We start from the raw sequence: 27,329 nt of genomic DNA on the forward strand, positions 1-27,329 counted from the left end.
ACAAGGCAGAGGATCACAGGGGAAAAGAGGAAAAAATCAAACAAGACGAAACCAGAGAGGGAGACAAACCATAAGAGACTCTTAATCTCAGGAAACAAACTGAGGGTTGCTGGAGTGGAGGGGGGTGGGAGGGATGGGGTGGCTGGGTGATGGACATTGGGGAGGGTATGTGCTATGGTGAGCGCTGTGAATTGTGCAAGACTGTTGAATCACAGATCTGTACTTCTGAAACAAATAATGCAATATATGTTAAGAAAAAAGAAAAAGAAGAAGATAGCAGGAGGGGAAGAATGAAGGGGAGTAAGTCGGAGGGGGAGACGAACCATGAGAGACGATGGACTCTGAAAAACAAACTGAGGGTTCTAGAGGGGAGGGGGGTGGGGGGATGGGTTAGCCTGGTGATGGGTATTAAGGAGGGCACGTTCTGCATGGAGCACTGGGTGTTATGCACAAACAATGAATCATGGAACACTACATCAAGAACTAATGATGTAATGTATGGTCATTAACATAACAATAAAAAATTTAAAAAAAAAATAAAATAAAATATAGCACACATCTGGAACAGTCAAAAAAAAAAAAAAAACAAATTTAAAAATGCAAAAAAAAGACAATACCAAGTCCTAGCCAGAATGTAGTCACTAGAACTTTCAAACAGTGATGGTGGAAATGGAAGAGAGGTTGGCAGCTTCTTACAAAGTTAAACATATGATCCAGCAATCCCACTCCTAGGAACTGACCCAAGAGAAATAAAAACTTATGTTTAAAAATTTGTACATGAATATTTATAGCAACTTTATTCGTAACCACCAAAACCTAGTAACAAACTAAATATCCTTCAAAGGGCAAACAGATAAACTGAGTTACATCCATATAATAGAATACTACAATGAAATAAAAAGAACCAAACTCCTGATGCAAACAATAACATGGAGAAACATCAAATGCATTATGCTAAGTGACTCAGAAGGCTTCATGTGGTCTGATACCATTTTTATGACCTCCCAGACAGGCAAAACTATGCAGAAAGAAGAGACCAGTGGTGGCCTGGGGCTGAGGATGGTTAGAATAGATCATATGTAGAGGCAGGAGGGAACTTTTTGGAGTGATGGAAACATTCTAAATCTTGATTGCAATGGTGATAATAACTACTGTATGTATTTGTCAAAAGTCACAAAACTATACCCTAAAAAGGTGGATTTTACTCTATGAAAATTATATATATATATATATATATATATATATTTTTTTTTTTTTTTGGTAAATGGAGAAGACAACAATATAAGTGAATGAAAATGCAAGCAACACACTGGGAGGAAATATGTACAAAACACCTATCTGATAAAGGTCTTGTATCCAGAAAATATAAAGACAACTTACAACTCAATAAGAGGACAAATGACATGATTTTTTTAAACAAAGTAAAAGATCTGAACTGACACTTCACTAAGGAAGATATACAGATGGCAGATAAGTATATATTTGCTTAATACATTCATCATGAAGGAAATGCAAATCCAACAATGACACTTCTAGATATTAAGCAAAGGAAATGAAAGTAAGTCCACACAAAGACTTCTATTGAATATAGTTAGCAGCTTTGTTCATAATATCCATAAGCTGGAAATAACTCAAATAACCATTAACTTGTGAATGGATAAGTAAACTAGACCACCTCCATACAATGGAATACTACTCAGCAATAAAAGTGAAAAACTGCTGTTACACACAAAGACTTGGATCAGTGTCAAAAGCCGTAAGTTCAGAGAAAGAAATAAGACATAAAAGTCATAAAAGGATACATACTATATGATTAAATATTAAGTGAAATTCTAGAAAATGCAAAACTGTGTTGTCAGAAAGTAGATCACTGACTTCTAGGTGCTAGAGGCTGAGCGAGGAGTCAGACAACTAAGGGATACAGGGGCACATTCTGAGGTGATGAGAAGTTTCTGAATCATGACTGTGGAGATGGTTCCATGACTCCATACACTCGTCAAAACTCACTGAACTGCACACTTAAAATTGGTGAATTTTATTAATATGTAAGTTATACTCAATAAAGCTGTTTTTTTAAATAAAATAAAAAAATTTTCCTATAAGTCAATAAGAGGAATATAAGTAAAGAATATGAACAGACAATTCACAGAGGAGGAAAGTAAAATGGCCACTAAACATGGGAAGAGTTTCAATTTCAGCAATGATCATGAAAATGCAAATTAAAACCACAAAGAAATGCCATTTCACATTCTTCTGAATGGCAAACATAATTTCTTATTATCAGAACAAGGATTTAAAGCAATGTCTGTGTAAATTAGGGCAAGATTAATTCAAAGATCAATTTGATAAGATCAAATATTATCTAGAAATTCCAGCTGTAGGTATCTGTCTCAGAAAAATTCTTACTATGTGCACAAGACATGTACATAAACATTACGTATAATATCACTTGTAATAGCAAAGAAGTGGAAGCCACACATATCTACCAATGGGAGAATGGATAAATGAGTAGAAATACTGTATATTAACACACTGGGATCACATGCAGCAGTGAAACTGAATAAAGTGGAAGTATGTGCAGCAAGAGGGTTGATCTTGAAAACATGAATTTTGAAAACTGCAAAAATAGGGGCACGTGGTTGATTCAGTCATTAAGCGTCTGCCTTCAGCTCGGGTCATGATCTCAGGGTCCTGGGATCGAGCCCTGCATCGGGCTCCTTGCTCGGCAGGGAGCCTGCTTCTCCCTCTCCCACTCCCCCTGCTTGTGTTCCCTCTCTTGCTGCTTCTCTGTCAAATAAATAAATTAAAAATCTCAAAAAAAACCCTGCAATAATATAATATGATCACTTATATATTTTCCTAAGATTTATTCATTTATCTGAGAGAGAGAGAGAGAGGGAGAGACAGTGGCGGGGGCAGCAGGGGGACAGGGAGAGAAAATCCTCAAGCTGACTCTGCATTCAGCATGGAGCCTGACGCAGGGCTCGATCCCAGGACCCTGAAACGATGACCTGAGTCGAAATCAAGAGTTGGCTGTTTAACTGATTGAGCCACCCAGCCACCTCTGATCACTTATATATTTTTTAAAGATTTTATTTATTTATTTGAAAGAGGGAGAAAGAGAGCACAAGTGGGGTGTGGGGGCAGAGGGAGAGGGAGAAGCAGACTCCCCGCTAAGCTGGAAGCCTAATGCAGGCTCAATCCCAGGACCCTGGGATCACAACCCAAGCCAAAGGCAGATGCTTAACTGACAACCACCCAAGCATCCCTACTTATGTTTTTAAACACACAAAAACACTAAGTATAGATTATGGATACAAACATATGCAATACATATAAACACTGATAGGAGGTTATCAATCTCAAGATAGTGATTACCCTCTGGTAAAGGATGGCTGGAAAAAGGAAGCAGCCCCCCAATGCTGCAGCAAAATCCCTACCTCCCTCTCCTCCCCCCAAAAATCACACCCTCATCTCCATATTCTGCCTAAGGGACTATGACAATGAATCACAGCATATGCTGTACAACCTGGCTCCTTACCTCAGTCACTACAAAAACCTGAAATATCCTGGTCATTATTCATCACCTGGACACTTATTGCCATGCAGCTGAGAAAAGCACCTAATCTGACTCTGTCCTCCATCCTTCTCGAATCCCAAAACCTCTACCACCTTGTCTCTAACCTGGCTCCTCCCTGAGAATTCCCCCCCCGCCGCAGCCCTCCCCAAAGGTGGCTGTTTTCTCTCCTTTAAACCCTCATCCACCAAAACTACAGGTGGGGAAGCTCACTGCCTGTTCAAAATCTCTACACTTCCTTCTTTCACTTCACTTGTTCTCCCCTAAAAATCTCTGGCTTTAAATTATGCCTTCAGACTGCATCACCTGCCACCACTCCTGTCTGCATATATAGCTTTCCAGTTACTTCCCTTATTTAAAAAAATATATATATTAGTACCTTGTTCACCATTACTATCTCCAATATTAACCCAGTAATAATTATGGTGACTTTAATATCCATACAGACAGTATTTCTGAAACTCTAACCATTTGGTAGAATTGACTTTTCTACCAGGATCCTGTCCTCCTTCCTTTTGCAATCACCCACTTCCACTGCCACCCCCATCAATAACAGTATCCCTTTCATAATTTCATTTCCAAGCATTTCACTCTCCAGGCACCACTCCTGACTCCAACAGCCCTTTCACTCTATCAATCCATTGATCCGATCAAGTTTTTACTGTCCCAATCAGCTCCTGTTCTTACTTGCCTCCTAACCAGATTCCATAGTTAATATTTCAGTCACTCAACTTCCTTGCTCTTCCCTCTGTTTACTAACCTGGCAAAACCCTAACTCTGACTAAATCCATTCTCTAACCGTTCCATGCTGCAATCGGAAGCCTATAGCTGGAGAAAAATGTTCACTGAGCCACCAGGTAATACTTTCAATTCATGACCACTAATTCCAAGGGGCCATTCGTACTGCCCAACAACCTACATTTCCCCAATCCATTTCCCAGAAAACTATTTCATGCCTTCTTTCCTTAATACAACCTCTGTGCTAGAGGCTTCGAGTTTGTCCTCACTCTGTCTCTTCCCTGCTCCATGGCCCGCTCTTCTTTCCAACTGCCATCCCGCTGAGCAACAGCAACCTGGGGCTGCAAATTCACAGAGCCACAAAGAGGCAACAGCCTTCCATAACTTTTGTAATAGTCCCTCTCTGTGACCTTACTCCAGCTGCCTGAAATGCCTGGCTTTCTAAGTCTAACTCCTCTAATATATAAATCTATAATAATCACAGTGGTTCTGCTTCCCTGATTGAACCCTGAATTTCTGGTACAGGAAGTGATTAAAGGGAAACAGGACCTTAACAACAGAAATCTAAAATTGCTTCTCTGATTCGATAAAAGGCATTAATGACCCTGTTTCCAGTGGTAAAGGGGAGACTAGTCGTCCATGGCATGCAGAGGCAAAATACTTAAATCAACACCTGCAGAGAAGCATCATTAAGGACCTATAGAAGACAAGGTTTGGGTAACCCAGCAGTTGCTGCCATAGAATATTTTGTAAAAATGTGTTATATAATGGGTTAGTTGTTTCTAGGTACACTGGAGAACTTGGTAAAAGAAATGAGTCCAGAGTTTGAAATTCACCGCTCAAGGTCTGGGTAAGGGACTAGAGTCTTCTGTAACACCTTTAATAGAAAGCCTGTGTCATGTGGACACAACGCTGAGAATTCTGAAAAGCAAACCCTCCATGTGGCTGAAAGACAATGAAAATTCAATACACACCTTGTGGGGCATCTTAAAGGGAAGACTTTGGATTGGGAAGGAGTGGGACCCTGAAAACTGGGATGGGGACATACGGGCAGATTCTGATGAAGCTGAGTACCTTGAACCCCTAAATTCCCCAAGCCTTCTCTGCAAGTACAAGCAGCTCTTCATTCTCTGAGGAAATGAGTCTCCCTTTGCCTGAAGAATGTGTAATGGCCTCACCTGAGACAGTTGCCCTACAAGAGACTGCTGAGGTCCTGAGGACCTACTCCCAAATCTTATCATTATCCAGACATATAACCTATGTTCACCTCACTCAAATCCTAGAAGTTCCTGGAGGTTGTGCACCAAATGTGGCTGGTGAAGATATGCAGTACATACCAAAAATACTGCAAGATTTGGACAATTTACATCAACAGAAAGCTGGGAAGTCTATCTATCTCCCAGAACTCCCTCCCGTGTAGGTTCTGAGCTAGTGCTGGGCAAAAGAGAAATATGCACCACATTTAGAAAACAGAAGTAAAGCAGCAGAGACACTATGCTCTGAAAGTCAGAGTGGCTTAAGGCAGTGAGACACAAACAATGAGGGGCTGGCAGCTTTGGTTTGTCCTTACACTTCTTCTTCCCTACCCCATGTCCGCTTCCCCATGCTGCTCTGGCACTTCTTACCAGCCAGCCCTGCTGCTGATCAACAGCAACCGCAGGCCCACCAGAAACGTGACTGGGAACTTAGAGATGTGGCAGCTATGTCCACTGACTTCCACACCGGCCGACTTTCACAGTGGCATGCCACACGCTGGATATGAACGGCTTTTATGACTGCGTGAGAGATCTGTGGGGGGAGAGCTTTACGCTGTATACTGTCCATCTTTCACATTCATGTGGCCTTTAATGAACATTTGAAAATGTTATGAAGATAAATAATGTTTAAGTAATTTGAAATATTTCAGGCGACCTTTTCTAATTTGGAACACTCCAAGCTCCCCAGGGAAAAAGAATAAAAGAAGCTCTTCCAGCCTAAAAGAATAAAATAAAAAGACTTACATCATTAGATTGAAACAATCGAGTCATTGCAAAGAAGGCTTCTGTGGCTTCTGTAGTTCCAAAGTGTTCGCCCTAAGGAAAATTGAAAACAATTTCTTAAACTTAAAAAAAGGTGTATTAAGGATTTTCTCTTTATTTTTGCAAAAATCTTTTAAAATTCAGGGAAAAAATTTCTTTGTAAACATTCTGCCTCTGTGCTATTTTTCTGGCTTTCAATTTATAAATCTATATGGCCATTTTGTCCACTCCTTATTTAAAATAATTCAGTATCACACACCATGCTATAAAAGTTCTGGAATAGTAGTCTCTAACCTTTTAGCAGGAACTATTTTAATTTCCCTAGAGAACCACAATTTACAATGAAGTAGAAAGTAGTAGCAAATTGAGTTCCTAATCAGAATGGCATGTTAGTACTACATTGCCTACAAGCAGAGCTCACACCTTTTATATTTCTACAATCCAATGCCCAGCACAAAGCCTGACATATTATAGGAGCACAATAAATATTAAATTATAAAGAACTATATATTAGGAATCCCAGAAAATGCGGTAAAAAGTGGTCAACCAAAAGGCAGGAACCAGATTAGTTATGTAACTCAGGCTTTGGATGATGCTTTGGATCAGAACTTTAATATGCTTAATAAATCATCCGAGGATCTTGCCAAAATGCAGAATCTTCTTCAGTAGCTCTGGGTGAAGGCTGAAATTCTGCATTTCTAACTAGCTCCCGGTTATGCAAATGCTGCTAGTCTGAGAATGACATTTTTTTTTTAAGTAGCAAGATGTTAGATAACCTATTTCACTCACAGTCAAAAAATTCCGGATTACAGACCACCTGAGACATTAACATGTCAATATTCAATTTCATTAAAAGCAGTCCTCATAACGTGTTAGGCTCAATCACTTCTCAGGGCTTAACATCTCACATGGAATATAACTAGTTTTCAATCTATTTGTCATGGGTAGAAGAATAAACAAATTTTGATGAAAAACTTTAAAAAGTTGAGGATGAAAGACAAAGTATAAGAATTCACAATTACTTATATCAGAGTACCCAATGTGCTCATCAGCAAGAGATTCCCCTCTCTTTCATAAATACTTAGTGAACATACAGAAGTCCGGGCACTTTTCTGTCATATCAGTAAACCCTGAGTCCCTACTTTTGGACTTGAAATTCAGAATATATGAGTAGGTCAGCTGCAGTAGAAATTTAAAAGTATTTTTCCATAAAGCAATACCAAGAACTAGGCCAAGGATAAAACTAAGGTTCCCAAACCTGTTTATGTAGTTGACTGTGTTTATTTATCAGATTATACAGGTAATTTCCTTATCAAGATAATGAAGTGTTTCAACATGAGTTGCCCATCAAAGAGGTACTGGTCAATATAAAAGTATATGCTACTTTGCACCACCTTCAACTACTCGAAACTCTGCTTATATAATGGATTTAGCCAACCTGGATGCAATGTGTGCTATGAAAAATTAAATCAAACTGACTTTGCCTTAAATGTTTCTAATATGCCACCACAGAAGGATATAATGTTGGTACAAGAATATATTTTATGTACAAGCATGCACTTGTTGCTCAGTCTACATTTGCAAACAACAAATCTTCATCATGTCTTCAGTCAAGAAATACAGTAAAAATAAGATATTCTCTTGGAATTCAAATTGGAAACCATGGTCTTCATAACACCATATGTAAACCACCTGAAGTATATATACATGTGTATTTGGGTGTGCGTGTGTGTGTGAATCTAAGAAACAAAATCACATTTTCTAAGGTCCTAGACATTTCATGAGACTTTTTTTCAGTCTGACGCAAAACAAACAAACAAAAACACAAGAAAAAATAAAATTAGTAACAATAACAGCAAACAGAATCTATGTTCTATCAGAGCAAATACTTTTGTTTTGTCTGCTATATCCCCAGTGCCTAAAACAGTGCATAGGAATCAGCAGGTATATTATAAATATTTGCTGAATGACTGAATTAAAACTATTCCTGAATGTGCATGTCCAGGATTATTCTCAGTGCTTTACGTTATCTCACTGAATGATTACAACTTTAGAAAACAGACATTATCATAATCCCCATTTATAGAAAAGGACATTAGGGCACAAAATGGTTACGCTCAGAATCATGGTACAGTAGGGATAATATATATGTAATCTAAATATTAAAATCAAAGCTTGAAAAACATCACTATTATACTCCTCCCCTTCCAAAAAAAAGTAAAATATCTATCTGGAATTTGTATAAGATTTTGTACTATATGTTTGGAGGGACATAAAGACCTCTAAACAAATCTAAACAACATGTTTTGACATTAACTAATAATTGTTAAATTTGAATCAATGTTGAGACCTACTATGTGCTTAGCTGGTCTAGTACCTCATGAATAAAATAGAAGTATATGTCATAATCCTTGTCCTCAAGAAGTTTTATGTATCTTTACCTTAATCAAACACTGTATATTTTTAAATTAAGTGAATTTTTTAAAAATAACTATACTTTCCAGAAAGTATTTCACTGCATGTTATGTATTTCTATTCCAGGAAACAAATCTGAGGAAAATCAAAATACTTTACCTGGTTCAGTAAGTAAAGAATCTTTGTAAGAATATGCAAACATCTTCTTGGATTGATGGGTGTTTCATTGAATATACGAGCCTATGGGACAAAAAATTGTTATACATAGTATATTTTCTATCATTTGTATCACAGATTACAAAAAAATCAACTTTAATCAAATAGACTATTACATATTTTGATCACAATAGCCAAATAATGTTAATTGTTTACAGTTTTCAATTTATCACAGTATATGATACGTTATTAAATATGGTCTTGATTTTCCATTCCACACTAACTCCTTCCCTTAGATCTAGTACTTCAACTTTATGGGTTTTACGCGTTAAGTAAGAATCACAACACTTATCTACAGCATTTGAATACAATTAGTTTAATGTCTACAACTTCCTTCAGTAACCTTGTACTAAACACCTCTTTGGAATTTTAAAATTATCAATTTTTTGATGGGAGAGTCTACATGTTTTTGCATTTTATAAGCTCTAGATCCTCCTAGGATAAATAATCCGTCTTCCTTTTGCCTCAAGTCTGTATTCTCCAAACACAATATTACATTTCTCAATTCTTATTTTGGGTCATCATATTCCAGGGGCTCTCTGCCCACCATTCTAAAATGGAATAGAAAAGAACACAGCATACTTCCAAGTCATACCTCCTGTAAGACAGCACTCTTCTCCAGATGCCGGAAAGGATTGGAGCCACTACCTATATTATAAACAAAAAATGTCTTTAAGAGGTGTCCTAGACAAACTTATTGTCTACAGAAGGGTATTGAATGCTTGGGATAGCTCATCTAAGTGACCACTGGGATGTCACTGTGACAATCATTACTAATACACATATAAACTGAATAAAATCATTTTGATTTTGGAACTAGCTGTCATTGCTAGTCATTGAAGATCTTGTACTCTTTTGCAGGATCCCTGCCCAAAATGAGTGTCTTCTTCCCCTCTCTGCTTTTCACACGAATGTGACAAGTATATGTCATGTGCACACAGCTAAGATTAATGAGATTGTGGCTGGGCCCTTTGGATTTCCCCAAAGGCAAGCACTATCTTACATGTTTCCAACAATTACTGCGAAGCAGAAAAGAGTTAGCAAAGAATCCTATCAAGCTGGAAGGGCCATGGAGATTTACTACCCCAAACCTCGACCACACCATGGGAGCGCAGTACCAAACACTGAGGGGTTTTGGTTTGGGAGTTTGGGGGATTTTGTTGTTTTTAGGTGGCTTGGCATCTTCCCCATTTGCTCTGGACGCAACTCACTTTTGGATGCCTGAGCACTGAATGGCCGATGTACCATGGGACAGTCTTAACCTCCTGGGAAGCGGACAGAGTTAAGGTCCCCGGGAAGACTGGAAGGTACAAGGCACTTCCAAGTTCATACACACACACACGCACACACGCACATACTGTCCCGTCGAGCCCAGACCCACTCTGGGCCTACCACTACCAGCATCCCCCGTTCTCACACGCGCGAACCCACTCCCTCAGCCACGCGCCGTGGACCCGCCTCCTCTGCGGTCAGCCCACCCCCGGCGAGCGCGGCGGAGGCGGCTCCGAGGGGCTGCGCCCGGGGGAGGGGGGCGGGAGCGGGGGGCGGGGCCGCCGAGCTGCCCGACGCGGCGCGCGGGCGCGGCGCCCGAGCGCGCGACCCGAGGGGAGGCTCCGGCGCCCGGGGGAGGGGCTAGGGGCAGGCCCCAGGCTGCGGCAAAGCGGAGCCGGGCGCAGGGAGGGGCGGGCTCCAACTCCGGCCCCCTGGCACACCGGCGCCCACGCCTTCAGGTCCGCGGCCCCCGAGAGCAGGTGGCGGCGGGCGGGGAAGGGGCCCCCGCGGCTGAGGGTGGGCGTCAGAAGCCCAGCGCGTACCAGACTCCTCGTCCTTCTTGTCGAATTTTTTAATCATCTTGGACGACTTCCCAGCGCCCAGACCCACCGCAACCGTCCCAGGCGCCGCAGCCGGCGAGCGGAAGAGGCTGCAGGAAGGCCGGCCCCGTGCTCAGGCGCCGGTTGGGTCGCCGTCCCGTCACTCGGGGAGAAGGCCCGCCCTCCCCCGGCTGTCGCGGCCGCTCTGGTCCCCTAGGGACGCGGCCACGCCCTCTCCTCCTCCCCCAGCCGGGCGGAGGCGGGGCCAGGCGCTGAGGCCCCAGGGCTGCGTCCCGGCCACAGCGACAGGTCGGAGACTGGGGCTGGCCCTGGCCAATCCTGCCAGCGACCGGGCAGTTCAAGCCCGGAGCGGGCAGAATGCGATTTTATTTGGTTGGCACGCCCTGGATGGTGACTTCTGCAGGCCCCTTAGTCTCTGGAGACCGAGGCGGGGAAGCCTGGAGGGTTTGTTTTCACTTGAGGACAGTGGCGTTTTTAATAACCCACTGCTGGGCCCTTCCATTGCGGAAGGTGCTCTCCCCTGGCAGAGTTCTAGTGAGTTTCTCTTCCAGGAGCGACGAAAGTGTTAGTGGTTCCCAAATCAGCTTGGAAGTCGGCAGGTCACTCCCTGACTTGGCGACTGCAACAAAGCACAGGGCACCTTGGTAAATGTGGATTTCCAGAGGATCTAAAAGGACACTCAGTGTGAGGCAGGAAAGCGAACCACTTGGAGGGACCAGGAAGCTGGTCTTTACTCTTAGCAAGAGGGTAAATTTTGGACCACGGACTACCATGCCCAACCTTCTTTATAGTTCTGGATCCCTTCCCTTCATCAAAACCCAGTTTAAGACACTGCCAGTTTGGAGTCTTCCCTGTTTCATCCCACCCCTTTCAAATGATTCCACCTGCAACCATATTGACACTTAGATAACTCTTAATAAGATGCATTCGCTTGTACATTCATATTCCTCTGAGCCTTTTCCTAAAGTTGCATGTGGTTTTCCGTTCTCCTGTCTGAGAGTGTACCTAAGAAACTGTTTCTACCTTTGGCTTCAGTGTCCTCACTTTATCCAGATTCTCTTTCGACCTCTGTCTGTCCTTGGAAGCGTCCATCCCGGGCTCTTTTTGCTTCCATCCCTCGCACTTTTTTGATGCAGTATGTCTTGTAAATATCCCTTGGATCTGTTTCTTCCTTCCTACTACTATCACCTTCATTCTGGCCCTATCATCCATCTCTTGGACGGCCTCCTAAGCAGCCCCCATCCAATTATGGCCCCCATCCAAACCATTTTCTACGTAATCTTTCTTTATTTGGATGCCTGGCAAACATGGAACATGACTGGCTATTGGCAGAAGGAGGGTTTGTTAGCAGTCTCTTTTACTTGAAGCGGAGACATTGTTTCAACTTCACAGCCACCCCCCCCCCCACCACTGTCTTTGTTTAGGGAAAGCATCACAAGGGGCCCTGTAGATGCATAAGTAAGTAGGTACTCACTTTTCTTGGGAGAAACTGTAAAGTCACCAAAAATCTACTAATTGCTATAGACTGAGATATTAAGTGTTCTGTTTAGAAATGTAAATTGGGTTCATGCCCTTGAAAAATTAGAGAAATTCTAATCTAGATTAGATTCTAGATTGTAGAGAAATTCTTTCCCCAATATTGACTTAAACCAAACTGCTGATATCCTACATATAGTCATTTTAAGATTTAACTCCAGCTTTACTAAATGTGCTATTAACTTATGTTCACCTTATCTTGCTTATAAAGCTCAAAACTTGCCTTGGTGGAGGGGTGGAATTTCCCTTGAAGGAAATAAATATCCCTACTTATTATTCCAGGGCTGGGGGGAAAAAAACAGTCTTGGTGCTTGATAAGTGCTCAACACTTATACGTGCCCCATAAATGTTAAGTGAATGATAATGTGTGGGGAGCATTGTCACTGCATTCTCTTCCATAAACCTTATCCCAAACCCCTTCCACACCATGTCCTGCCTCGACCCCAAAGAAACTCATGAACTTCTGAAACCCACAGACTTATCCTTTGGTCCTTCTAGAACAGTTTTCCACAAAAGTGTGATATGCATTATACAAGGCAGATTTGGGTGATACATAGATAAATATTTTAAATTTTAATTATTATAAATTTGACTAAATTTTTGTCAGGAAAAAACATGTACCTAGTATATCATATGATATAGTATTAAGAAAGGAACAACAACAAAAAAAAACTTTTAAAGAAAAACGTTATATAAATAACAGGGCAAATAATACATCAATATGGCCAAAACTATTAAAGCGGTAGGTGGGTAGTTTGGGAAACACTATCCTAGAGCTTTCTTGAAATTTGAGGGTTAAAAAGAAAAGAAATGAAATTTGAGGGTGTAACAGGGTCCAAAGCCTAGCATCACTCAGGCCTTTTAACAGTTCTTAACTTCCAGGCTACAAGGAAAAACAGTCTCCAGAACCTCCGTAAGAGATGTTGATTTGTCCTTATCTCTTGCCCCCAAAAGGTTGTCCCTCTTGCCCACATCTCAGATCTGTAAGCCTTTGCTTTAAAAGAAAGAAACTTACCATCTTTCCTCATATCTCTTTTACAGACTGAAGCAAAGTTGAGCTGGGGGTACATTTTTTTCTGTTTCCTCAAAGCATAGACCTTTAAATACTTCCCTTCACTCTTGAAATCATTGTTGGTGGAAAACCTTAAGAAAGAAAGCTCATTTAGTAGATCCTAGGCCAGGGGGTTAATGGAATCACTACACTCTAATTCTGGGGGAGAAGAAAGGACAGTCACTAGAGAGTGCTCATTGGTATGGAGTGGGAGTATTGCTTAGTGGAAAGGATGCTTCTAGAACCTAGCATTGTAAATCTGTGAAGGAACTCTAAAATCTCTTCTCAGGCACATAGGTGGCTCAGTCAGTTAAGCATCTGCCTTCGACTCAGGTCATGATCCCAGGGTCCTGAGATCCAGCCCCATGTTGGGCTGTCTGTTCAGCCAGGAGCCTGCTTCTCCCCCTCCCTCTGCCATTCCCCCCCCCCCAACCCCAATTGTGCTCTCTGGCTCTCTCTCCTCAAATAACTCCCTCAAATAAATAAATAAAATCTTTAAAAAATAAAAATTTTAAAAATTTTAAAAATAAAAACAAAATAAAATCTCTTCTCTCCTCCCCACATTAGATGGGGGCTGCTCCTATTACTAGTTTCAAATGAAATCTCCTAGCACATTGTTCTTAAGCTACAGCCCTTCACATGCACTGAGAGAAAATGTTGTTCTATTTCCTCTCATAGATCTTTGAGTACTTCTTTTCACTCTTGAACATCATTCTCAGTGGAAAAACCTTAGTTTTGCATTATCGTTTCTTTTCATTGGGGTATAAATGAGGTTGGGGGTCATGTACAAAAGCTGTCTTATTATTATGCAGTTGTATATATTTCCTACAATCAAAAAGCTTTTGTTAAATTGTGATGAAAAGAGATAGTGACATGAATAAGGAAATGATAGGAAGAAAAAGAGCTGGGACTTCACCTAAACCACTGTTCTCGCTTGGATGTAGGATCCTCCAACAGGGTCATAGGAAAGGTTGGTTTCAGCCCAGACCTTAACTTTTTTTTCTGAGACATCAGGGGTAGGCAGAAGTTCTCAGGAGGTTGGTGTCGATAACTTTCCTGCAGGAGAGGAAAGAAGAGTAAGTGAGGGAGTAAGATGAGCCCTTGCAACTGAACTAATTTCCTGGACTAAACTTCAATTCCTTTAAAATGATGCAACAAAACCTGTCAGAGAGGGAAGAAGGGACTGAAATCAAAAGAAAAGGAAGCAGTTCCCTGAGTGGGCTACTAGAGCAGACCCCTCTTATCCATGGAAGATACATTCTAACACCCCCAGTGGATGCCTGAAATCATGAATAGTACCGAGCCCTAGATACACGCTATATTTTTTCCTATACATACATACCTATGATAAAGTTTAATTTATAAATTAGGCACAGTAAGAGATTAATAACAACCAATAAAATAGAATAATGACATTGTAATAAAAGTTATGTGAATGTGGTCTCTTTCTTTCTCCCTTGAAATAATGTACTGCCCTGACCCTTTTTCTTCTTGTGCTGATGTGAGGTGATAAAATGCCCACGTGATGAGATGCAGGGAGGTGAGTGACCTAGGCATCGTGACTTAGCGTTAGGCTACTCCTGAAGGAGGATCATCTGCTTCTGGCCCCCAGGTTGACTGTGGGTAACTGAAACCACAGAACGCTAAACTGCAGATGAGAGGTAGGGGGTGGGAACTCTGTACCCATTTGTTTTGTTGCCAGATGACATGTCCAAAGCTTGGTCAGTGCCTTAAGCCATTGACTGGACTTGCCCAGTGGCCCTTTGAAGTGAATGGTAGAAGACTTTACCCAGTTTTGAGAAGGATTCAGTTAGTGAATCATTTAGGAAACTGAGCACTTGGTAATAAATTGGGAAGGAAATCCATGGGACTCTACCTTCTTTTCTCAAAGATGACTGCCTCATTCACATTCCATTCTCTGTCTGCAGTGGAAAGGTCATGAAATGGGATGTTTTGTGAGATTATCATTTCACCATTACTAAAGGTCATAGAATCAAAGACTTTAAGGAAAGATCTTAAAGGTCACCCAGTCTAACCATTCATCTGACTCTCTAATCCCCTCCACAATATTACTATCAAGTGGCCAATCTTCCTGTACCTAAAAACTCAACCTATTTCCTCTTTGCTCAGCTGTTGGCTGTCCCCCCCACCCCCGCCAACTTCTACCCTGTAGCCCAAAGAGAACAAATCTTGTGTCTCTTCCGCAGAGTCCTTAAAGAATTTGAAGAGATCCATCATGTTCCTCCTAAGCTCTTTCTCCCCTCTTAGGCTCAACATAGCCCCTATTTTGAACTTCTTGTGATCTGGCTTTGGGCTCTCTATTCTCCTGATTTTTCCTGTAACTCATTTGAGAAAGCTACTGTTTGTATTCTTCCTAATGTGTGGCAATCTGAAATGAAAACAATATGCTAGCAACAGCAGGACACATCCCATCACCCTGTTAAAGTCTATTCAAATGTCATCACCTCTTCTGAGAGTCTCGTCTAACTACACTATCTAAAATTGCCCCTCACACCCATCGTGCTCCATTCCCTTATCTTGCTTTGTCATGGCTTTATCACATTCTACAGTATCTGTGTGATTGTTTGCTTACTTAAAGTCTGTCTGCCTCACTAGAATTAAACTTCATTCGGGCAGATTTTGGTGTAGTCACTGATATATCCCTACCACCCATAACAGTGCCTGGCACAAAATTAGGTGCTCAATAAATACTTGTTGAATCAATGAAAGAATAAATGAATGACCAGACTGATTAAATGACACATACTGAGCTGCTTCTCACAGAATTTTAAAGCCTCTTGAAAAAAAAAAAATACTTCCTGTTGAACCATGTCTTTTAAATTCTGTACTCGTTCTCTTTAAGCTCTTCCAGTTTTGAGCAACTTCTGTTCAAGTTACCTCAACAAACAGGTTTTACTCTAAGAGCACATGTGCCTAGGAACTGAGAGTCTAGCCCCAAAAAGAGCAGAAACATTACCAGAGCTAGCCCTCATGGCAGAAAAACAGGAGTGGAAAAGTATTTGGAATTCAGGACAGCACTCGCTAAGGACTACCACAGCATGAGTTGGTGTATCCCATCTCTGGCACCCTATCATTAGCTTGTCTCCTACTTTCTCCCTGTCAGCTTCCTTCTCTCTACCGTGTTTACTCCCTACCTGTATTCTGTATGTTTCTTCTACCTGTAGCTTCCGCTAATTCATTTCTACTTCTCTAGAACTTTGTATCTGTTTTCATGGTCCCTATACTCCCCTCTTCCATCTGGTTTAATTTTTTTTTTTTTTAATGGCTTCTCTCTACCTGTCCTTTCAGCTTTCATTCCCACTGCCTTCATCTTCCCCTTTCCCAACTCAGGTGCCTGGAAGCAGGAATCTGATCCGTCTGGGGATTTTTGGTTGTTGATATGTTGGTTGACTTTGGTGAGGGTTTGGTTTTGGCTTTTGGGGGGTTTTTTGTTTGTTTTCATTTCGGGATACCAATCTGTACCACGGGTCACTGATCAGCCTATGAATTTTGCTTCACTGGGTCTGGTGTCCCCCTTAGGTCCCAGTTAGTTGTACAAGGGCATCCTTTTCTTCATGGATGGTGGTAGGGCCATTTCACTTAGAAGAGGCTGTGAGGTTAGCCATCCCTGTAACAGACATGCTTGCTCTGATCTTCAATTTGCCTGCTGGAACCCACCCTTTTCTTATACATGTGCCTGCGCATAGCAAAAGAATGCTCTTTTTGTATACAGTCTTAGGCTCACTAAATACTATCATATTTGTCTAACAAGGGAAAGGGGGGTTGTAGCGTAAATATGAAAGAAGCATTCTAGATTTTGGGCACTTGTTCCAGAGAGCCTGTAGAATTACCATGGTGTCAGTCTTTGACAATCAGTGCCTTAACTCTGTCTATTACTACAATTTGGCTGGTAGCACAATTTGCTCATGAATGTGATCAGGTCCTGCATATGATTTGGAAGGCTCATATAGTACCAGCTGTTGGAAGAAAGTTCTTCTTACGTCAAGCTACACGATAGTCTTGTATTTCCTTCTCTACCTTGAGTAGGACAATCCTAGCCCAGCATTCATTCCTCTCTCAGTGTACATTACCCAGAACCATTGAGAACTGACCACTGAGTTTATGCTCAAAGGGCACAAATTCTGAGATCCAAGAGACCATAGGCAATGAATTTGTTAACGAACTCATGTTCAGCATCTATCACCGCATATCAGCATTTTACCCTCTATTTGGAGAGGAGGTTTTACTGCCATTCATCTAGGACCTAAGGAAACACGAACCTCAAATTCACCACATTGTATCACAAGGGTCTGTCTTGGGTAATTTCTGTGATATTTAGATTCTTCTGTTTGCACTTTCACTTCATTCAATTTCTTCTTGTCGTAGTAGGCCTGCTCGCAAGGCTGTCAAGATCTTTTTTAGATCCTGGTTCCTAAATATCTTTTAAATTTATTTTCTTCACTTCCTCTGCTATTTAGTCTAATTCTTCAGCATCTCTCACCTTGACTGTTGTAGTAACATCAAAACTAATCTTTCTGATTTGTATCTCTTCCACAGTAAACACATCTTTCTCCCAACCTCCAAAAACATTCTTTCTAAAATACCAATTTGATTATACCTTTTATGTCCCCCTCATTTACTCTTTCACATCTCTGTAAATGCACCTCACTTTTGCAGGTCTTCATGCCTCTGCCTTTTCCTCTGATGGGGATATTCTCCCATTCTTTTGTCAGGGGATTCCTCCTCTGTAAAACCTCTCTGATGACTCCCTTTCCACCAACAAAGATACAGAGCTCTACTCTACTTCAGTTCTGTATCTCACATATTCTCTTATTATCCATAAATCCTGGTATATTATAAGAACTTGTATATTTCTCATGTATTGAGCAGTGTCTCCTACTAGACTCCAAGTTCCTTCCAGATAGAAACTATTCTGAAAGCATCTTTATATTTTAGTTCTTTGTTTAGTGTATGTTCAGCAATTGTTTATTGGATTGAACATGAACTTCTATAGTGTAGAACCAAGTCCCAAATGTCTGTCTGCCATGATAGTAAATTCTCTGCTCTGTTCCTCTCCACTTCTCCTGACTCCCAAAAACAGTGGGTGTAAAGCATTAATAACCCTTTACTCATTTCCCATTTAGTTATTTCTGTTCCTCATTCTTCATTTCTCGATTTATCCTTTACTGCTTTATACTCAACTAGAAAGCCAGTGGCTATTTTACTTTTGGTTAATTACAAACTAAATGTCTTTGGCCAAGGAGGAACAATTTCTAATTAGGACCATGCAATGAAGTTTCATGACACAAGCTTGTGCTATTCTGAGTCTTTCTTAGGCTCTCCAGATTGTGTGTGTGTGTGTGTGTGTATGTGTGAAGTACATAGCAAGGAGTAAGAAGGAAGAAGCTGGCTCCTGAATACCATCTCCCCTGTTAATTTAACTCCCTTCTTCAAGCTAGCTCCCAATCCCTGGGGATCCTTCCTCAGGATGCCAGGATGCTTCCCCATGTGTCATTACCTTGAGCAGCAACTCCTTGGTTAAGTATTTTGGGGCCATGTCCTTTCCTTGCTGGTCAGTTGGGCAGGGAAGTGGGTTGTTGGTCATAATCAGTAAGGTCTTATCCTGATCATACTCTGCTACTTTTAACATGAAGCTTCTGATTTTCCTGTTTCGAGCCAGGAATTTCTGCAGGGCTGTGGGCTTCAAAGGCTCATAGTACTGGGCCTGAGCAACACAGAGGTTTCCAGAGAGACAAAGGGATTAGATCAAGACAAGATTAACAAATCAATTGGCTAGGGGAGGGACAGAGGCTGTACATAGGCTGGACAAATCTGCTCTGAAATTTGTTTTACAGAAGATATCTGAACCTCCCCATCCCTTTCTGCCCTCAGAGCAGTCCCCACAAATAGTCTAAGGGGTGAGGAAATGAGTTGGAAAAGTTTCCACATAAAAGGAGCAAGATGACTTAGTTCTTCTGAAAAAGCGTCACATCTTGCCCAACACAATGGGGCAAACAGAAGTTTCCATGTTAAACCTAAATGGCCTTCTCTACAACTCTCTCTGAGACAAAGGGAGAAATTGCCAGAGACCAAAGTTCCTTCCTTGTTCTGGGAGCCCAACACAGTGCCTGTCTACATCTTTCCACCCACCAACATTTCTCCACAGGCACAACCACATTAACATGTCTAATAAGCACAACCTTATAAAGGAAAAGAAGTCACAAAAGATAACATGTCATTTAAGATGTGGTGGGAGAAGGGGCCATCCCACTAAATTTGCTTTTCTTTCTGTAGGCAGAAGGCAGAGGATTAGAGAGGGGGAGAATAGAATACCTCCTGATTAGAAATAGGTTTTCTCAACTTAAAAATAAATCAGTTGTGGGGCACCTGGGTGGCTCAGTCGGTTGGGTGTCCAACTCTTGATTTTGGCTCAGGTCATGATCTCAGGGTCATGAGATTGAGCCCTGCAGCGGGCTCCATGCTAGGTGTGGAGCCTGCTTGGGATTCTCTCTCTCCCTCTCCCTCTGCCCCTCCACTCCCACGCCACCTCTGCGCGTGCATGCTTGCGCACTCTCTCTTAAAAAAAAAAAAAAATCAGCTGCAGGGACCACCTTCTTCCCAGTTCCTCCCTTGTCCCTCACCGTCACCATACTCAGCACTGCCCCTGGCGTAAGTGTCCCAGGACAGCTCTGCTTCCCTGTGCTATGAGCCTGTGCAGTCACAGAAGCTGGTGGCACTGCTGCTGGACCTTACTCTTAGGGACCGTGGGGGGAAGAATCCACCTACCAAATTTGGATGGACGGTATAATGCTGAAGGTTCTTCAGAACAAATTTTGATTGCCCGACTGTATCACAAATCTAGAGACAATAACTGAAATCAGTGGTTTCAAGTTGCACCAAGCCTAAACAATATCCGATTCCTCACCTCCCCTCCATCTGACTAAAAACTGGTCTCTTGTTTAAATTAAGTGAGGATAACACCGTGCTTCAAGGTTTGCACCCTGGGATTCTGGAATGTGGGCCACAGCAAAGAGAGCTAGGTTCTGAGGCATCCCAACAGGAAAACTTGTACATGGACATGTGGACCCACTTTATGGATGTCAGGTAAAGCTATGAGGGGGAAGTAGGTAATGGCAGCATCAAATTTCAGATGAGGACAAATCACTCCAAGGCATCAGAACTCTTCCCTCTGCCCTTTCCATTTCTATAGGAAATCAGGTGAAAATCAACATGGAGGACACCCTCTGAGGAGAAAAGCAAGTCGTGAAAGGGCAATCACCTAACGGTCCTAGTGGAAGGGAGCCCCAGGGACCATTGCCTGCCGAGATGGAAGCAGACATATGGAGGAAGGAAGAAACAATGGTGCATTTTGCTATATTTCTACAGTACATGATTCTTCTAGAAATGTTGCCCCAAAATAACTGAATGTCAGTAATACTCCTGTCCACCACTTTGCATTTTTCCGCTGGTGGATGTGCTGGTGATCGGCGGATGGATGGAGTGGCGTGTCTTGGTTGTACAGTTGTTGGTCCTCCTGCCTCTCCCTCCCTGACCCTGGTGTTGTTGCCTAGCCTCTAGCTCAGCTGTAGGTCACCCAGAGATGAGTCAAAGGGATGAGGACACAAGGAGGGAAAAGCTCTGAGTTACCGCCTTTGGGCTGGGCATAATCAGAAATCAGAAAAAGAGGAGCAGGCACAATCCTGTGTTTGGATCAGCATTTCCAAAGATTGCCATGCCCCTCAGGAGGTGATATGGTAAGATGGGGTGCAGAGGGACGGGAACATGCATTGAAAGGTGAGAAAATCATGAACGTGAATGGAAGAGGGAGGAAGTAAGGGTGGGACAGAACTGTGCCATGAGGGGAGGAAAATGCCAGGGGCTGGCAATGCCCAGGGGCTGGGGGGACAAGGGACAGACCGGGAGGACTATCAGAGCCATGCCATGCATTCCACGAGGAACAATGGGAAGAGATAAATCCAAAGATGCAATGATTTAATTTTATTATCCTTTTGGAAAACTGAGGTCCCTTTGTTCAAAACAAAGATATATTATGAACAATCTGCTTCACAGATAGGATGTATATATTCAGAATCATAGAAGTCTCAGAAAATTTTGAGAGAAAGATGTGAAAACTTTTCTTTTGTAGGCTTTTGTTTTTGTTTTGTTTTGTTTTTTTGAGAGGGGGCTGGTGGGGAGGAGCATAAAGTCTAGCTAAGTCAGGTTTCTAAGATAGGTTTATGGTCCCTGGCTTCTAGCCCTGATTTGTTGCTGATATGTCCCTGTCTCTTTTCTAAGTACTCTTTTCTAAGTCTCTGTTTCCCTTTCATAAAATTAGGATAAATTAACCTTGCTCTTTATATGAATCTTAACCCCTTTTTGCTTTTCAACAGGAAGTTTGTGAACCCAGCTTATAAAGTACTCTAACTTGGGGTTCCTGGGTGGCTCAGTCTTTAAGCTTCTACCTTTGGCTCAGGTCATGATCCCAGGGTCCTGGGATGGAGCCCCACACTGGGGGCTCCCTGCTGAGCAGGGAGCCTGCTTCTCCCTCTCCCACTCCCCCTGCTTGTGTTCCCTCTCTTGCTGTGTCTCTGTCAAATAGATAAAACCTTTAAAAAAAATAAAGTATTCTGGGGCACCTGGGTGGCTCAGTCATTAAAGCGTCTGCCTTCAGCTCAGGTCATGGTCCCGGGGTCCTGGGATCCAGTCCCACATCGGGCTCCCTGCTCTGCAGAGAGCCTGCTTCTCCCTCTCCCACTCCCCCTGCTTGTGTTCCCTCTCTCGCTGTGTCTCTCTCTGTCAAATAAATCAATAATTTAAAAAAATAAAAAAAATAAAGTATTCTAACTCTTTCTTCTAATGTTCTTTCTTACCTCATCATTGTCAATCACTATTCCTCTCTCAGGTTTAACTGAGCTTGTTCCTGGAATGTTTGATTTGCTTTGTTGAAACCTAAAAAAGAAGCAGAATATCCAATTGTATTTTCTTACTCTGAGGGCTGGTCTTTGGTGTGTTCTCAATCTCCCTCAACGAAGTTTGGGAGCCTGACTTAGAAGAGCCCAATTTGGGGGATCACTAATTGAATATATACGTAGAGTAAAGAATAGGATTCATTATCCAGCCTGCATGTTGGGGGAAAACAAAACTTCAGTTTGAAAAGTTAAGCAAGTGGGACCTCTTGGAGACATGATGACATCTGGTAAGTTGAATTCTTGGGGGTTTCAGACAACTTGAGAAAGTGCTCTAGTAGACTGCTTAAGGACATTCTCTTGGGCAACTGGAACTTCAATATCCTTAAAGACCACCTACTATTTTGAATGCCTACCTGCCTACTCTTCTCTGCAGGGAAATGACTCTACCTTTGCCAATAACTGATTCCATGAGACGGATATTATTAGTGGAAGTCCACAACGGAATACACTTCACAAATTTGCATGTCATCTTTATGCAGGTGCCATGCTAATCTTCTATCATTCTAATTTTAGTATATATGCTGATGACATGAGCACAAATTTCCAATTCTTAATGACCATGCTTGGACTACTGGCTCCCTCTTGTACCTAACCATATCTAGGTTTCTCTATCTAGAACTAAGATGATAAAATCATCAATGGCAAATATCCTCATACTCTGTTCTTTCTCTTACTTTGTGATCCCCTACCCAGATACCAGTTCCTTTTGGAGAAAAGAGGGAGACAGACATTACAATATTTAGTAAGAAAGTATTTTAGATTCCTTGACTAATTCTACTAAACCCATTTAGTGCCTAAACATAGTGAAAGATGCTCATCAGTAAGATTGGGTTAATGATTAAAATAAATGGCCTGCTTCCTCCTTGGAGATAGTTCCTATTTAGGTATTAAACTAGCTTACATTAAAGTAGGAGCCTGGGACTACTTGAAGTAGACCTCTCTCCTCTAAAAAATGAGGGTGGCAGTGCAAGGACCAAACTAAGAAAAGTAGAAATAGCCAAGATATGTAGTTGGCAGGTCAACAGCTGTAGGGTGGTACAAATCACCCCGAATTCAGTATCAAGTCCCATCCAAGTCTGGCTCACTTCCATCTGTTGCTGCCTACCAACTTCATCATTAACTCATGCCAGAGGTCTTAAAACATAGTCTCAAGGGGAGCAGGTGACACATTGTGGGTAGACCAAAATAAGTTCATCCCCAGTTAACATCTTAAAGTTGGTACCCTTTTGATGTGTCCTATTACCTTAAGTTATCTCATAGTAATATACTACAATCTTTATTATAGCACTTTTCAAAATGCTTCTTTATTATTTCAAAGGGAGCACAGGATCCCAGATACTCTTTTTTAAGGCCAACATAAGGCATAGAGCTGTGGGAAAAATGTTCCTTCAGTCCAGCAGTGTTGACAAGGACAGTCTGGACCTTTCCTTTTGATAATGCTACTCTAGTTGCTGCATGAAACACACACCAAGATCTGGGTTTTGACCTGAGGACAGTCAGTCAATTAGAACAATTTTAATGAGAGTCTACTCTGAGACTAGACCTGTTCAAAGTGATATGGGCTCCCATCCAAGTACTAACCAGGCCCGACCCCACTTAGCTTCCGAGATCAGATGAGATTGGGAGCTTTCAGGGTGGTATGGCCATACTACAACATACGCCTGTATAAAATGGTATTTATAACTTAGTGGGGTAAACAAAACTACACACTTGGTATGTCCCTTTTGGCCCATTGCTGTTCACTGCTAAGTGGGCCAATCCAAGGTAAGTATTCACCCAGAGGCCAAATTCAGTGCCTCCAAAGAGTCCACGTTCTGCAGGGGCTCAATTCAATCTATTCCTTCCTTAGTGCACACCATGTGCCCAGCCCCGTTCTTGATCCTGTGTGGGAAAAAGAGAAGACTGGTAGGTGTTGTGAATGCAGAAAATGCACTAGACATGATGACCTTTGTCCTCAGGAACTTAGGTGGTAAATGGTGGGGTGGAAGGGGTGGGGGGGAGAGGAAGTGACCATTAAATGTGAAACAAGAATGACAAATACATGCTAATGTATTAGGTAAATTATTTCATCTCTTGGGGCCTTGAAAAAACGAAGAGAGTTAACCAAATGATTTAAAGATAATATTCTAATTCCTTTAGACAGTGGTAAGATTTCCCTACATTAAGACCTGAAATAAAATTGACTCATGGGTCAGTCGTGGGAGAAAGTTGGAGAACAATGGTGCTTTCATTTATCTCCCCTTTCAATACAATCACGCTCCCATATGTTAGGCCTGTGAAGCTAGGGAAAGTGTGTGTATATGTGGATGTGCGGAGAGGGTGGCAAGGAATTGCTACATTTTTTTTTTTTATATAGACAATTTAAAATGGAGGCTAAAAGTTGATGATGTACAAGCCACCATTTAGAGGAGAGAGGTCAGTGAGGCTTGGAGGGACATTTCCTAAAAGATGTGGAGCTTGAGCCATGACCCTGTAAGATGGTGTGTGAAGTCACCTACCTAGAAGGTATTTGTTGTTGTTGTTCTAGGTAGTAAGACATAAAAGTGGATATAGGTAGGATGGGATTGAATTATGGGGGTCTTGGCAGTTAAGTAGAACTTTGATAGACCTATCAGCCCAAGCTGCTATAAAGCCTGCGGGTTTGGAGGAAAGATTGTGTTAGTGTTGACAGTGCCAATAAGTGATTGTTTAAGGTTTATATCTAGTTTGATTGTCTAGACATAAACCCTAAAGACAATTGTCTAGAGTTTATGACTAGACTGAGCTCAACTCTGAAAATTCCCTCAAGGGGAATAGACTAATGAGCTTTTCACCCTTTTCTCACCTTTAGTTTACTGGAATCGTGAGTCCAATTCATGTGTATATTGAAACTACAATAAATAGAAGCCATCAAACTGGGAGGTACAAATCTTGGGCTACCTTTTTGCTACCCAGGGTGGAAAAACCAAAATCACACAAACACAAAAACCACATCCGAAACAAAAAGGGAAAGATCTGGTGTACAATACCTTAAAGGACATCAGGAAACCCTATTTCATTGAGGAAAGGGAGATCCCTTGGTACTGAAACTTTCCATTTTGAAAGTGTCTTATTATTTTCTTGATTCTGGAGGAGACACAGGAATTTGTGATGAACGGGCAATCTAGAATGCTGAGGTGTTCTATGCTGGAGTCAGCACAAAGATATACTTAAACAAGATCTGCTCCAATTTGTTTTTCTAACCTATGACTTCCCTATACACACCCTGACATTGTCACCATATTTTAATCAACCTCTACTTTAGCCAATGTTTTCACCCTATTCCTCAAATACAGTGCACTTTCTCTCTTATTCCCCATACTTAAAACCCTCTCCCCACCTCTTTAAACCATTTGAATCCTTTCTTTATGTTACTACTGAGGTCTGTCCTCTTCAGAGAAGACTTTCCAGATAATCCAATCCCAATTCTAGCCTGCAGGCATGTGTGTGCGTGCGCGTGTGTGTGTGTGTGTGTGTGTGTGTGCATACAATTCTATAGTATCTTGTACTTGTCTTCTGTGCTGATACTGTTTGCTTCCTAGGCAGTAAACATCTTGAAAGTGATATGTGGGGGCACCTGGGTGGCTCAGTCTGTTAAGCAGCTGCCTTTGGCTCAGGTCATGATCCCAGGGTCCTGGGATCGAGTCCCACATCGGGCTCCTTGCTCAGCGGGGAGCCTGCTTCTCCCTCTGCCTGCCGCTCCCCCTGCTTGTGCTCTCTCTCTCTGACAAATAAATAAAATCTTAAAAAAAAAGTGATATGTGAATTTTATATACATTTGTTCCCCCCACAGTGCTTTGTATATAAGGGATTCAAAAATCAGCATTTGTTTATTTCATATGATATGTTAAGCACCGGCTTAGGCAATGGGAATCAAACATAGACCAGATAAAGACCTTGACTTCAAGGACCTCATGGGTTAGCCAGGAAGAGAGACCAAAAAAAGAGTTCAATGCAACAGATTGCAATGCCTATATCAGAGATCTGTTCAGATGCTGTTGGATCAAAGAGGAAGAGCACTAAACCCTGGGACATTTGGAACGAACATCTAAACTGAGCCTAGAAAGGTGAGTGTGAGTTAAACACATAAAGAGAAGAGAAAATGAGCATTTGAGAAACAGGCAGCAACACAAGCAAAACCATGAGAATAGAACAAAGCATGGCTTGAATAGGGGAACTGCAAATAGCTTATGCCTAGAACATAAGATTTAACAGAAAGGTAGCAGGAGATGAAACTGGGGAGGAAGCTAGGGTCCAAATCCTAGAGTGTAGTCCCTGATAGAAGCTTGTAGGTTATTCTATGAGTAATAAAGAGCTATTGAGGGATTTTAAATCAGGAGATATGTTAAACAACATATATTTTAGAAATATGAAAATGGTGGCAGTGTGAAGCATAGATTGGAAAGACGGAGAGGTCTTTGAGAAGGCTATGGTACTAAGGAAGGAGTGAAAAATTGTAAGAGTCACAAATTTGTGCTACTCCCCTCTGTCTCCTAGCCCTGGATGACCTATCCAAAGATGGCCAACCAGATTCTCTCTACTAGGAATCCGAGAGTTTGATAAAGACACAGAGAGAGCGGGGCACCTGGGTGGCTCAGTGGGCTAAGCAGCTGCCTTCAGCTCAGGTCATGATCCCGGGGTCCTGGGATCAAGTCCCGCATCGGACTCCCTGCTCAGCGGGGAGCCTGTTTCTCCCTCTGCCCCTCCCCCTCCCCCTGCTCACGCTCCCTCTCCCTCTCTCTCTCAAATAATTTTTTTTAAAAGAAAAAGTAATAGCAGATAGGACTGAGCAAGGGTGGCTTGTCCCATTCCTGTCTCTTCCTTTTATAAACAGCCTGCCAGCAACATGTAGTAAATAATCTGGGGAGGCTCTTCCTTTGTCAGGAGACACCCATTGTTTATCAGTGACCGGGTATGTCTTTCCAGTTCACGGGGATGTATTAGGAAGCCAGATTTATA

At 41.9% G+C, this 27,329-nt stretch overlaps 2 protein-coding genes and 1 non-coding gene across 3 annotated transcripts in view; all 3 read right to left on the reverse strand.

Moving 5' to 3' along the window:
- The window catches only part of COPG2 (coat protein complex I subunit gamma 2), a 115,784-nt gene extending 104,908 nt beyond the window's left edge, over positions 1–10,876 (reverse strand). Inside the window, exons 1-4 of the mRNA XM_028106366.2 lie at positions 10,779–10,876; positions 9,560–9,612; positions 8,908–8,988; positions 6,316–6,387 (exon numbers count right to left, since the gene is read on the reverse strand). Coding sequence (XP_027962167.1) covers positions 6,316–6,387; positions 8,908–8,988; positions 9,560–9,612; positions 10,779–10,815 — 243 coding nt within the window. The 5' untranslated portion in view covers positions 10,816–10,876. The remainder of the gene's footprint in view (positions 1–6,315; positions 6,388–8,907; positions 8,989–9,559; positions 9,613–10,778) is intronic.
- Positions 10,877–11,248: 372 nt separating this feature from the next.
- TSGA13 (testis specific 13) lies at positions 11,249–24,085 on the reverse strand. The gene is made up of 8 exons (XM_088018622.1): positions 24,063–24,085; positions 22,532–22,591; positions 22,254–22,338; positions 20,170–20,241; positions 18,902–19,108; positions 14,300–14,439; positions 13,348–13,475; positions 11,249–11,415 (listed from the first exon to the last, which is right to left on the reverse strand). The coding sequence occupies exons 1-8, from the start codon at positions 24,083–24,085 to the stop codon at positions 11,249–11,251; spliced, it is 882 nt and encodes a 293-aa protein (XP_087874748.1).
- Positions 22,787–22,889, reverse strand: LOC114211803 (U6 spliceosomal RNA). Its single transcript, XR_003609836.1, has one exon. It is a non-coding gene; the product is annotated as a U6 spliceosomal RNA (small nuclear RNA).
- Positions 24,086–27,329: the final 3,244 nt, after the last annotated feature.

The sequence above is a fragment of the Eumetopias jubatus genome, unplaced genomic scaffold (genome assembly GCF_037043125.1).
Source record: "Eumetopias jubatus isolate StellerSeaLion01/CBP00866 unplaced genomic scaffold, mEumJub1_p1.0 scaffold_14, whole genome shotgun sequence".
NCBI lineage: Eukaryota > Metazoa > Chordata > Mammalia > Carnivora > Otariidae > Eumetopias > Eumetopias jubatus.

What these genes read in the sequence shown, in the direction of transcription:
- TSGA13 (XM_088018622.1), bottom strand. Translation starts at nt 24,085, where the DNA reads ATGGGCCAAAAGGGACATACCAA. An exon ending in CACTTGCTTAACTTTTCAAA is followed by an intron (nt 22,339 to 22,531) that starts CTGAAGTTTTGT and finishes ATTCTGCTTCTT; the next exon opens with TTTTAGGTTTCAACAAAGCA. An exon ending in AAGAGATATGAGGAAAGATG is followed by an intron (nt 11,416 to 13,347) that starts GTAAGTTTCTTT and finishes GCTTTGTTGCAG; the next exon opens with TCGCCAAGTCAGGGAGTGAC.